The sequence below is a fragment of the Nanorana parkeri genome, unplaced genomic scaffold (assembly GCF_000935625.1).
Source record: "Nanorana parkeri isolate BGI_ZX_2015 unplaced genomic scaffold, ASM93562v1 scaffold2337, whole genome shotgun sequence".
In the NCBI taxonomy this organism is placed as follows: domain Eukaryota; kingdom Metazoa; phylum Chordata; class Amphibia; order Anura; family Dicroglossidae; genus Nanorana; species Nanorana parkeri.
The window spans coordinates 159891-172482 of record NW_017308605.1 but is presented as its reverse complement, the minus strand read 5'-3'; the positions used below and the strand labels follow the sequence as shown (position 1 = coordinate 172482).

Sequence of the window (12592 nt, the reverse complement as noted above, 5' to 3'; positions counted from 1 at the left end):
CCCAGTAGTTTGTGTCCCTTCCCCTCCCACAATGGTGAGATCTCCTCCAATAGTTTGTCTCCCTGCCCCTCCCACAATGATGAGATTTCCTCAAGTAGTTTATTGTCTCTGTCCCTCCCACAATGGTGAGATCCCCTCCAGTAGTTTGTCTCCCTGCCCCTCCCACACTGATGAGATTTCCTCAAGTAGTTTATTGTCTCTGTCCCTCCCACAATGGTGAGATTTTTCCCCAGTAGTTTTGTGTCTCTGCCCCTCCCACAATGATGAGATTTCCTCAAGTAGTTTATTGTCTCTGCCCCTCCCACAATGGTGAGATTTCCTCCAGTAGTTTGTGTCTCTGCCCCTCCCACAATGGTGAGATTCCCTCCAGGGTCGGTTGTCCTGCCCTGCTGAAGAGAAGAATAGATCTACGGCCTCATTTACGCAGGCAACAAAGGGTTGGTAAGAACATTTGGTTTATCTGCTATTTTTGTGTCCCCTGACTGCCCACATAGAACTTCTCCAGTTTGTACACATGCTGCATCAAATTTTATACAGCAAGTTTTGCAAGAGGTACCTCCCAGGGGTGTCCCCATAATGAGGCAGTTTGAGGCTGTAGCCTCAGGTGGCATCTCATTGGGGACGCGGCAGCACAGTCGACTAACAGCACAACCTAACCCCTGAACAGCCCTGGGTGCTGCTTGCCAAATGCAACCATTGCCCACAATAGGACTGCAAAGCAAGCTCTGTTCGCCATGCGATTGCAGAGCAGTATTGCAACGCAACACCCCCCGTGGGGAATATAAAAAGTAAAAAAATGCCGCGTTCAGGAAGTGATACTGTCGCCTGTAAAGCGTCTTCTGAAAAACGATTCACTGCAGGTTGCTTTTCAGAGGGCGGCCGCCTGTGTGAACTTATCCTAACAGGGGTGTTTGTGTTCTCCTGCAGGGAATTGTGCGGACAGCTCACCCATCTATCACAGAGCCTTTGCTGGCAGTGCTGCGCTCCATGCACCTGGAGGTGCACTATGAAGGTAGGTGCAGGATGGAGATAGGTGCGGTATGAGGGTAGGTGTAGTATGAAAATAGGTGCGGCAGGAAGGTAGGTGCTGTATGAAGGTAGGTGCGGTGTGAAGGTAGATGTGGCAGGAAGGTAGGTGCAGGATGAAGGTAGGTGCGGTGTGAAGGTAGATGTGGCAGGAAGGTAGGTGCGGTGTGAAGGTAGGTGCGGTATGAGGGTCGGTGCGGTATGAGGGTCGGTGCGATATGAAGGTAGGTGCTGTGTGAAGGTAGGTGCAGGATGAAGGTAGGTGCGGTAGGAAGATAGGTGTTAGGTAGGTGCGGTGTGAAGGTATGTGCGGCAAGAAGGTAGGTGCGGTGTGAAGGTAGGTGCGGCATGATGGTAGGTTCGGTAGGAAGATAGGTGCGGCATAACGGTAGGTGTGGCATGATGGTAGGTGCGGCAGGAAGGTGGGTATGGTAGGTGCGGCAGGAAGGTAGGTGAGGTGTGAAGGTATGTGCGGCAGGAAGGTAGGTGCGGTGTGAAGGTATGTGCGGCAGGAAGGTAGGTGCGGTGTGAAGGTAGGTGCGGCAGGAAGGTAGGTGCGGCAGGAAGGTAGGTGCGGCAGGAAAATGCAGCCCGCATGATACAATGTTACACAATATTCCTTCTATAAAAATGAGAGACCTTCATTTGCTGCTCTGGGAATGCTGGGACTTCTAGTCCGCTAGGAAGGGTGACATTCTTTGCCTTACTGTCCTCCGTGCCATACTCATCCCTGGATCTGCTCTATGGCTGTGTGTAGTAGTATAGTCTCTTGCCATGGTCAGCCAGAAGCTGATTTGTCTGACTCGTTGCTGCTGCAGCGTGATCTCACTTGTACAAAGCTCTGAGCGGCTTAGAGGGGGCGGAGTGTAGTCTGTGCTCATTTACATACCCATGATGCACTGCTAGATGTCCCGCGTGTAACACAGTTTATTTTGTATTTGTTTATTATATTTAGTTTATAAAAATAATTTGTGGAACTGTTAGCAAGTGAGAGAGCCGATGAGAAGAAAAGAAGCGGAAGTGAAATGAGTCGGAGGATTGAGGTCTCTGTGACATGTGCAGGGACCGGGCCGGGTTCGGACGAAGCTGCTGGCGGTACAATGTATACTCTGGTTTCTCTTCAGATCGAATAAATCTTTCGCCTTTTACTAAAGATTTCCGTGGAGAGGAACAATTATGAGTTTCATTCAATTTTTTGAGGCTCAGCGCAAGCTGGGCTAACCTGATTGGTCAAAAATAGAAAGTAGTGATTCAATGGATACATTGTAGAAGTTCACGTGAGATGTTTTGGTGTAACATTGTATCTTTCATTTACTTGGTGGTGAGATTTATCTCTGTGTCCTCACTGAGCGGGGAAGGGATGCTAAGGGTGTTTATTGTGTTTTGGGATCCTTCTTAGAGATGGGCAAAACGGTTCATCTGCATGAGCGCTCCTCTACGGATCGCTCACTGAAAAGATCCGGATCTATTAAACGGCTCATGGTTCACTAAACTGCTCTTTTTACTATAGTAGGAGAGGAAATGAGAAGGGGGTGTAGTTTGAGGGAGGGAACAGGAGTTATTTTTAAAGTAAAACCATTGCTTGTCTGTTATGCAGAATACCCCCAACATTCCCACCAGCACTATAATGCATTGCTGGGACTTGTAGTCCTACATAGTTGGTGCTATTCTGCATTGCTTTATAATCATCATCCAGCAATGCAGAATACCACCAGCTATGCAGGACTACAAGTCCCAGCAATACATTATAAAAAAAAGTCAGCTGTACAAAATATCTCTCTGAGCGGATCTCAATCAGTATAATTGAGAAGGCGCAAGGAGATAAAGAACTATATCATTCCAATCTGGATCCATTGAGAGCCAGATTCAAAGATGCAAAGGAGCCAAAAGAACCAAATCATTCCTGAGTCTGTCTGACTCTTCGAGATCCATCTCTGTTGGTTCACAGATGTGATCGGTTGTACGGGTGGGCTGGCAGAAGCCTGGCTCTCACTCTAAGATCATATTACAAGAGCAGCTCTTGTTTCACTCTCTACTTCTACATTCCATCCACAGAGAGCACAGACCAGAAGAACCGCCGCTCATTTTTACTGAGCCACCGCTCTTTCATTCTTCTGAGGGAGCCGCTCAATAGATCCGGATCGCTCATAATCTACCCATCTCTAATTCCTTCTTGGTATCTGATACATTGTAGGTGATCACATGAGATGTCTTATTGTAACTTTGATTCATTTGTAGCGGCTGAGATATACTCATGAGCGCTGGTATAAAGGGATGGGGTTTGTTGTGTTTTGGGGTCGTTCTTGGTACCTCCATTAATTTAACTTAAATGGGATTATTTTCCCAAAATAGAAAAGGAATAATTATAATGATTTTATCCCTAATACTTGATACAATAACGTGCTCAATAATGATGCATTGATCTGTTTTTTTGGAGTCACTGGTCATCTTTACTGTTATATTTCACTACGTTTTCTCCTCCTGTCTATGTGTTATGTAAGGGAAATTACGTCTTTATATATATTTGTTTACAAAAAAAAAGGTCATACAAGAATAAAATTTGCATTTTGTATTTGCTTTTGAGCAAGTAAAGCACGGCAACCGGGTGCAATGCATTGGCTCGGGGCCACACCAAATTAAAAAAAATTCTGTCTGCAGCAGGTGCCCGATAATCAGGAATTCTATTTTCTGCTCTACCGGTGGGCGTGGAGACTAGTTTGGCCCCGCCTACCCACTTGCTGCTCCCATAATCCTCAGCAGTAGACTCAGATCCGTGTTCCTCATTTGCATACCACTAAACCGGCGGTGAGAGAGTTTTTTGGGGCGGATTTATATAGTTTGTTGCATTTTTCTGTCTCACGTGTTGTGTTCACTCCTTTGTATCATCACAGTGAATATTGAAGATGTATGATATACGCCGAGAGTGAATCTCCAACAGGTGAAGGGGGCCGGTGTGTCGGCGGGGGGTTCTCTTTCTCCTGCTGTCAGTATACTCTGGTTTCTCTTCAGATCGAATAAATCTTTCGCCTTTTACTAAAGATTTCCGTGGAGAGGAACAATTATGAGTTTCATTCAATTTTTTGAGGCTCAGTGCAAGCTGGGCTAACCTGATTGGTCAAAGAAAGAAATAGAATTATCATTAGGTACATTGTAGGTTATTCTGTGAGATGTCATATTGGATCTTTGTATTGTCTTTTTCATGTGTTGGTATCAGGTGAGATTTTTCTGAGTGTTGGCAGGGAAGGGATGTTATGGGGTTTATTGTGTTCTGGGATCCTTCTTGGTATGTGATATATTGTAGGTGATCATGTGATATGTCTTATTGTAACATTGTATCTTTCATTTGTTTGTAGTGGGTGAGATGTATTAAAGGAGAACTATGAGGAGAGGGGGGGGGGTGCTTTTCACTCACCTCATAGTTCTAGCCGACCTGTGACAATGAGACTGTCACAGGTCGGCTCAGTAGATCGGGAGGTGAGCGAACACATGCCGGTGTTCGCTCACTTTTCGATCCTGTCACGGCGATGGATTCCCCCCGATCCGCCAGCGCTGACTGGCGGAACGGACGGGGTGGGGTGGGGGTACAGGCTATCTAGAGGCAGAGCCAGCTGTCACTCACGCAGCTGGGCGGATCCAGACATAATTGTCGGGATCCGCTCCAGCTGCGGCGTCTCAGTATACCGCGAGCTGTAGCTCTTGAGGATTGGTCCTGTAATCAGTACCTTGGTTCAGAGGTGTCACAAGTTTGGTTTTCTGTCAGACCGGCCATTCTATCAGATCAGCCACTTCTGGTGACGCGCGATCACCTAACTGTGTTTCTGCGCATGCGCACCGCATTCTGATGAGCTGATGTCACATTGGTAGCGGTCAGATTTGTCCCTAGTGTTTAGAGCGCAATAACAGTTCGATTTACTACCACGGGTACTGCGTCCACGGTACTAACATCGTATCGTTATTCCCACCCATAAGCTGTAAAGACCGGACACATTTCTCTGTATTCTGTCTGCAGCACGTGCACGATCATCAACAATACTACGGTATTACTGCTCTACTTGTGGGCGTGGAGATGAGATTGGCCCCGCCCATCCATTTGCTGCTCCCATAATCCTCAGCAGTAGACGTAGCTCCGTGTTTCTCCTTTGCATACCACTAAAGCGGTCTGTGACAGAATTTTATGGGCGGATTCATGTAGTTTGTTATATTTTTCTGTCTCACGTGTTGTGTTCACTCCTTTGTATCATCACAGTGAATATTGAAGATGTATGATATACGCTGAGAGTGAATCTCCAACAGGTGAAGGGGGCCGGTGTGTCGGCGGGGGGTTCTCTTTCTCCTGCTGTCAGTATACTCTGGTTTCTCTTCAGATCGAATAAATCTTTCGCCTTTTACTAAAGATTTCCGTGGAGAGGAACAATTATGAGTTTCATTCAATTTTTTGAGGCTCAGCGCAAGCTGGGCTAACCTGATTGGTCAAAGATAGAAAATCATTATCATTAGTTACATTGTAGGTGATCACATGAGAGGTCTTATTGTAACATTGTGTTATCATTTAGTTGTAGTGGGTGAGATATATTTCTGAGTGCTGGCAGAGGGGGGGATATGGATACTATGGGGGTTCATTGTGTTTTGGGATCTTTCTTGGTATCTGATACAGTGTTGGTGATCACATGACATGTCTTATTGTAACATTGTAAAAGTATCACCCTAACCGTCCCCTCCGCTCTTCAAATGACCTTCTGCTTTCCAGCTCCCTCATCAGCTCCTCCCATGCTCTCCTCCAAGACTTCACTAGAGCCTCTCCCATCCTATGGAACTCTTTACCCCAACCTGTCCGTCTATCTCCCACTCTGACTGCCTTTAGGACAGGGGCGCCCACAATTTTTCATCCTAACTGTGTTTCTGCGCATGCGCACCGCATTCTGATGAGCTGATGTCACATTGGTAGCGGTCAGATTTGTCCCTAGTGTTTAGAGCGCAATAACAGTTCGATTTACTACCACGGGTACTGCGTCCACGGTACTAACATCGTATCGTTATTCCCACCCATAAGCTGTAAAGACCGGACACATTTCTCTGTATTCTGTCTGCAGCACGTGCACGATCATCAACAATACTACGGTATTACTGCTCTACTTGTGGGCGTGGAGATGAGATTGGCCCCGCCCATCCATTTGCTGCTCCCATAATCCTCAGCAGTAGACGTAGCTCCGTGTTTCTCCTTTGCATACCACTAAAGCGGTCTGTGACAGAATTTTATGGGCGGATTCATGTAGTTTGTTATATTTTTCTGTCTCACGTGTTGTGTTCACTCCTTTGTATCATCACAGTGAATATTGAAGATGTATGATATACGCCGAGAGTGAATCTCCAACAGGTGAAGGGGGCCGGTGTGTCGGCGGGGGGTTCTCTTTCTCCTGCTGTCAGTATACTCTGGTTTCTCTTCAGATCGAATAAATCTTTCGCCTTTTACTAAAGATTTCCGTGGAGAGGAACAATTATGAGTTTCATTCAATTTTTTGAGGCTCAGCGCAAGCTGGGCTAACCTGATTGGTCAAAGATAGAAAATCATTATCATTAGTTACATTGTAGGTGATCACATGAGAGGTCTTATTGTAACATTGTGTTATCATTTAGTTGTAGTGGGTGAGATATATTTCTGAGTGCTGGCAGAGGGGGGGATATGGATACTATGGGGGTTCATTGTGTTTTGGGATCTTTCTTGGTATCTGATACAGTGTTGGTGATCACATGACATGTCTTATTGTAACATTGTAAAAGTATCACCCTAACCGTCCCCTCCGCTCTTCAAATGACCTTCTGCTTTCCAGCTCCCTCATCAGCTCCTCCCATGCTCTCCTCCAAGACTTCACTAGAGCCTCTCCCATCCTATGGAACTCTTTACCCCAACCTGTCCGTCTATCTCCCACTCTGACTGCCTTTAGGACAGGGGCGCCCACAATTTTTCATCTGGAGATCTACTTTTCAAATGACGAGCCCAATGAGATCTACCAATGAAAAAACACCTGCATTCAGGGGGCGTGAGGGGGCGTGGCGGTGCATTGAAGTCAATGGCACCGCAGACAGGCCCCTTGCCCACAGTCCGATCACCTGCACCGGGAACCCAGGCACATTAGTGCCTGCGTTCCAGGGCATGGCTGCGGTGCCATTGACTTCAATACAACCTCCCGCCCCTGAACGCAGGGAGTCAGCCGGCTTACATTTCAGTGCGTCTTAGAGGCCCCGGCGTCCTGTCCTCCCGCGGTGCTCGTGTGGCCGACGTTGCACATGGGGAGAGGTGTCCCGCCCCTTTCCATCTGCGGCATCTGACACATTTAGCCGGCAGCCGCACAAGCACTGTGTGAGCACAGCCGTAGCCACCTCCTTTTGCGCCCGAGGCAAAAAAAAACCGTGTGATGTCACCCAGCGCACACAGTCTTCAATCTCTTTTTCTGCAGCCTCTGTTCTAAATGAATGCAAAGCACAGAGGCTTCCCATTCATTCAGAAAATATTTTGCTATCATCCAGTTTCTGAATGGGGAGGAGCCTCTGTACAGAGTGCTTCTCCCCATTGAGAAACTCATGAATGAACAGGAAGTGATGTAAATCACATCCTGTTCATTCATAACTGGGTACACATAGTACTACCCCTGCTTTAGGCGATCCCTTAAGACTCATCTCTTCAAGGAAGCCGATCCCACCTCAACCTAACCGCTCAACCATTCATCCCCACACAGCTCCCTCCTCATGTATCACTTCCCCCTCCCTTTTAGCCTTTTAGATTGTAAGCCCTCAGGGGCAGGGCCCTCCTTACCTTCTTTTCTTGAATTGTATTGTGATTGTAATGTCTTCCTTATATTGTTCAGCGCTGCGCACACTGTTGGTGCTATATAAATCCTGTATATTCATAATAATAATTGTATCTTTCATTTGTTTGTAGTGGGTGAGATATACTCATGAGTGCTAGAGATGGGAAGTTCGACTCTTTGCAATAATTGGGTTCATTCTAAGGAACCGATTTTCTTTCGAAGCCCGTGGACGCTCCCCACACGCTCTTTCACTCCAGCGAGTACTCAGTAACCATCCCCCGCAAGGACGGTTCTTTTCCCCACCGAAAACTGATAAGAACAGATACTACACTTGATCTTAGCCAAAAGGCCGAGAAGCGAATTCTAAGGAACCGATTCATGGGTACACTTGCTGAGTCGGCTGACAAGGGGGAGCTCAGGAGCCGTCTGACCCTTAATAAAAGATCGGAATGAGAAGATTGATTGAGAGAAGAGGGAGGGAGGTGGGGGAGGGGCAGCTCCCGGGGGATCTTTCCTGTGATCATTGCCTTGGCTCAGAGGTGTCACAAGTTTGGTTTTCTGTCAGAAAAGTCGTTATTATTACATGCATGGGAGGAATGTGAGATGTCTTTTTATAATATTGTATCTATCATTTACTTGTAGTGGTTGAGATATATTTCTGAGTGCTGGCAGAGGGGGGATGGAATGGAATGGGGTTTATTGTGTTTTGGGATCTTTCTTGGTACCTGATACATTGTAGGTGATCACATGACATGTCTTATTGTAACATTGTAAAAGTATCACCCTAACCCTCCCCTCCGCTCTTCAAATGACCTTCTGCTTTCCAACTCCTTCATCAGCTCCTCCAATGCTCTCCTCCAGGACTTCACCAGAGCCTCTCCTGTCCTATGGAACTCTTTACCCCAACCTGTCCGTCTGTCTCCCACTCTGGCTGCCTTTAGGCGATCCCTTAAGACTCATCTCTTCAGGGAAGCCGATCCCCACCTCAACCTAGATAGATGAAAGTAGTCACTCGCACTCGTAAGCCATAATCATCACAATGATGACAAATCACGGCTTGAATTATCTTGCTTTGCATGTAATGAGTCTCTCTCATATATTAGTTTCACCTTTTAAGTTGCATTAGTGAAATAAATGATCTTTTGCACGATATTCTAATTATTCCAGTTTCACCTGTATGAAAAAGTGTTTCTGCGCATGCGCAGCGCATTCTGATGAGCTGATGTCACATTGGTAGCGGTCAGATTTGTCCCTAGTGTTTAGAGCGCAATAACGATTGGATTTACTAACACGGGTACTGCGTCCACGGTACTAACATCGTATCGTTACCCCCCCCGCCCCCCCGCGCTGTAATGACCGGATGAATTTCTCTGTATTCTGTCTGCAGCACGTGCACGATCATCAACATTGCTGCTCTATAGGTGGGCGTGGAGATGAGATTGGCCCCGCCCACCCACATGCTGCTCCCATAATCCTCAGCAGTAGACGCAGCTCCGTGTTCCTCATACCACTAAAGCGGCTGTGACAGAATTTTATTTATGGGGGATTCATGTAGTTTGTTATATTTTTCTGTGTCACGTGTTGTGTTCACTCCTTTGTATCATCACAGTGAATATTGAAGATGTATGATATACGCCGAGAGTGAATCTCCAACAGGTGAAGGGGGTCGGTGTGTCGGCGGGGGGTTCTCTTTCTCCTGCTGTCAGTATACTCTGGTTTCTCTTCAGATCGAATAAATCTTTCGCCTTTTACTAAAGATTTCCGTGGAGAGGAACAATTATGAGTTTCTTTAAATTTTTTGAGGCTCAGCGCAAGCTGGGCTAACCTGATTGGTCAAAGATAGAAAACCATCATCATTAGATACATTATAGGTGAAATGTTTTGTTATAATTTTGTATCTTTCATGTGTTTATACTGGTTAAGTTATATTAAGTGCTGGCAGAGGGGGGGAAGGGATACTATGGGGGTTTATTGTGTTCTGGGATTCTTCTTGGTACCTGATACATTGTAGGTGATCACATGACATTTCTTACTGTAACATTGTATCTTAAGGTGCCCATACACCTTACCATTATCAGACGATAATCATATACGATCGACTTTTCGATTGACAATCGTACGTTTGAATAGAGTGCCCCAAACCGACATTACTGTACAATCGTACGACTTTTGACGGTCAAGCATGTTTGAAAACTTTGCTCGATTGTGGTAAGGTTGCTGGCGTTTCCGTCCGTCAAAAGTCGTACGATCTGCACTGCGCGTCAAACGAAAATACGACAAATCAATTACCGCATTTCGTCCAGGTGCTTTTCGTTAATTACGGCTAAATTAATCTTGCGATCATCGGGGCAGGGTGGGGCTGTCGTACGAAAATCGTAAGGTGTATGGGCACCTTTAGATTCATTTGCAGTGGGTGAGATATACTCATGAGTGCTGGCATAAAGGGAATGGGGGATGGGGCAGCCAAACTCGGGCCCTCCAGCCGTGGTGGAACTACAGATCCCATGAGGCATTGCAAGATTCTCACAGCGAAAGACATGACTCCCGGAGAGGGATGAATCTTGGGATTTGTTGTTTCACAGCTGGAGGGCCGGAGTTTGGCTACACCTGGTATAGGGTTTGTTGTGTTTTGGGGTTCTTCTTGGTACCTCCATTAACGTGTTTCTAAACCCTCACGTTTCTTTGCATATATATATATATATAAGGCCAGCAAGCAGTAGATATATGGAAAAAGTTTTTTTTTTTAAAACCGGCTTTAAAAGCGGTTTAAACTTACCCCTGTCTTCGCCGCATGTTCCCGTCCGAAAATGCTCGGGCGGGCGCATGCGCAGTCTGGATTCGGCCGGGAGACGAGGAGAGACACAAGGTGAGTCTATGGACGGCGTGCACCCGCATGCAGACACCATGGGACAGGAAGTGCCAGCCAGGACAGAGGAGTCAGCGCTGGAGAGAAGGCTGAAAAAACGCCTCTCGCACAAACTAGTACATGAGTTACTTTGGGGCAGATTTCAGCGCGTTTTGTCCCTGTGGACGCAATAGAAAAAGCGTGTTTTGATTATTTTTGTGCACTTTTTACACGCATATTGCCTATTCCTATAAATGTGCCAAAATCGACTTAAAAAACGCACGACAACATAGGCGCTAAAAAACGCTGAAAAAAGACGTGTAAAATGAGGTTAATAGGTGTCGCTAAGGAGTGAATGGGACTGACCTGCGTTTGACGTTTGTTCCAAGCGCAGGCAGACGCCAATTGACACGCGCCCTGTGAATGTCACTCAATAAATGTCTCTCTATATATATATATATTTCCGGTCTGTACGAGTATACATTGTATACATAGTGAGCTCTCTGCGAATCTCTTCAACATTTATTGGTATTTCTCTGTATTCTGTCTGCAGCACGTGCACGATCATCAGCATTGCCGCTCTACAGTTGGGGGTGGAGACGAGCTTGGCCCCGCCCATCCGCATGCTGCTCCCATAATCCTCAGCAGTAGACGCAGCTCCGTGTTCCTCCTTTGCATACCGCTAAAGCTGCTGTGACAGATTTTATGGGCGGATTCATGTAGTTTGTTGTCTTTTTCTGTCTCACGTGTTGTGTTCACTCCTTTGTATCATCACAGTGAATATTGAAGATGTATGATATACGCCGAGAGTGAATCTCCAACAGGTGAAGGGGGCCGGTGTGTCGGCGGGGGGTTCTCTTTCTCCTGCTGTCAGTATACTCTGGTTTCTCTTCAGATCGAATAAATCTTTCGCCTTTTACTAAAGATTTCCGTGGAGAGGAACAATTATGAGTTTCATTCAATTTTTTGAGGCTCAGCGCAAGCTGGGCTAACCTGATTGGTCAAAGATAGTAAGTTGTTATTATTACATGCATAGGAGGAATGTGAGATGTCTTTTTATAATATTGTATCTATCATTTACTTGTAGCGGGTGAGATATATTTCTGAGTGCTGACAGAGGGGGGATGGAATGGGGTTTATTGTGTTTTGGGATCTTTCGGATGCATTGTAGGTGATCACATGACATGTCTTATTGTAACATTGTAAAAGTATCACCCTAACTGTTCCTTCCGCTCTTCAAATGACCTTCTGCTTTCCAACTCCCTCATCAACTCCTCCCATGCTCTCCTCCAGGACTTCACTAGAGCCTCTCCCATCCTATGGAACTCTTTACCCCAACCTATCCATCTATCTCCCACTCTGACTGCCTTTAGGACAGGGGCGCCCACAATTTTTCATCTGGAGAACTACTTTTCAAATGACGAGCTCAATGAGATCTACCAATGAAAAACACCTGCATTCAGGGGCGGGAGGGAGTGTGGCGGTGCATTGAAGTCAATGGCACCGCAGGCAGGCCCCTTGCCCACAGTAGCAGGTGTAAGCCCTCAGGGGCAGGGCCCTCCTCACCTTCTTGTCTTGAATTGTATTGTGATTGTAATGTCTTCCTTATATTGTACAGCGCTGCGCACACTGTTGGCGCTATATAAATCCTGTATAATAATAATATAATAATTGTATCTTTCATTTGTTTGTAGTGGGTGAGATATACTCATGTGTGCTAGAGAAGGGAGGTTCTACTCTGAAATAATTTGGTTCATTCTAAGGATGGGTTCACTTGCTGAGTCGATTGACAAGGTGAAGCTCAGGAGCTGTCTGAACCTTCCCAAAAGATCAGAATGAGAAGACTGATTCAGAGAAGGGGGGGGGGGGACAGCTCCTGGGGATCGTTCTAGTGATCAGTGCCTTGGCTCAGAGA

The 12592-nt window shown here is 46.3% G+C and overlaps 1 protein-coding gene across 1 annotated transcript in view; it reads left to right on the top strand.

The window, feature by feature from the left end:
* Positions 1-927: 927 nt before the first annotated feature.
* The window catches only part of LOC108801432 (uncharacterized protein C1orf228 homolog), a gene marked incomplete at its 5' end in the record, with an annotated part of 25601 nt that continues 13936 nt past the window's right edge, over positions 928-12592 (top strand). Inside the window, one exon of the mRNA XM_018573324.1 lies at positions 928-1012. Coding sequence (XP_018428826.1) covers positions 928-1012 — 85 coding nt within the window. The remainder of the gene's footprint in view (positions 1013-12592) is intronic.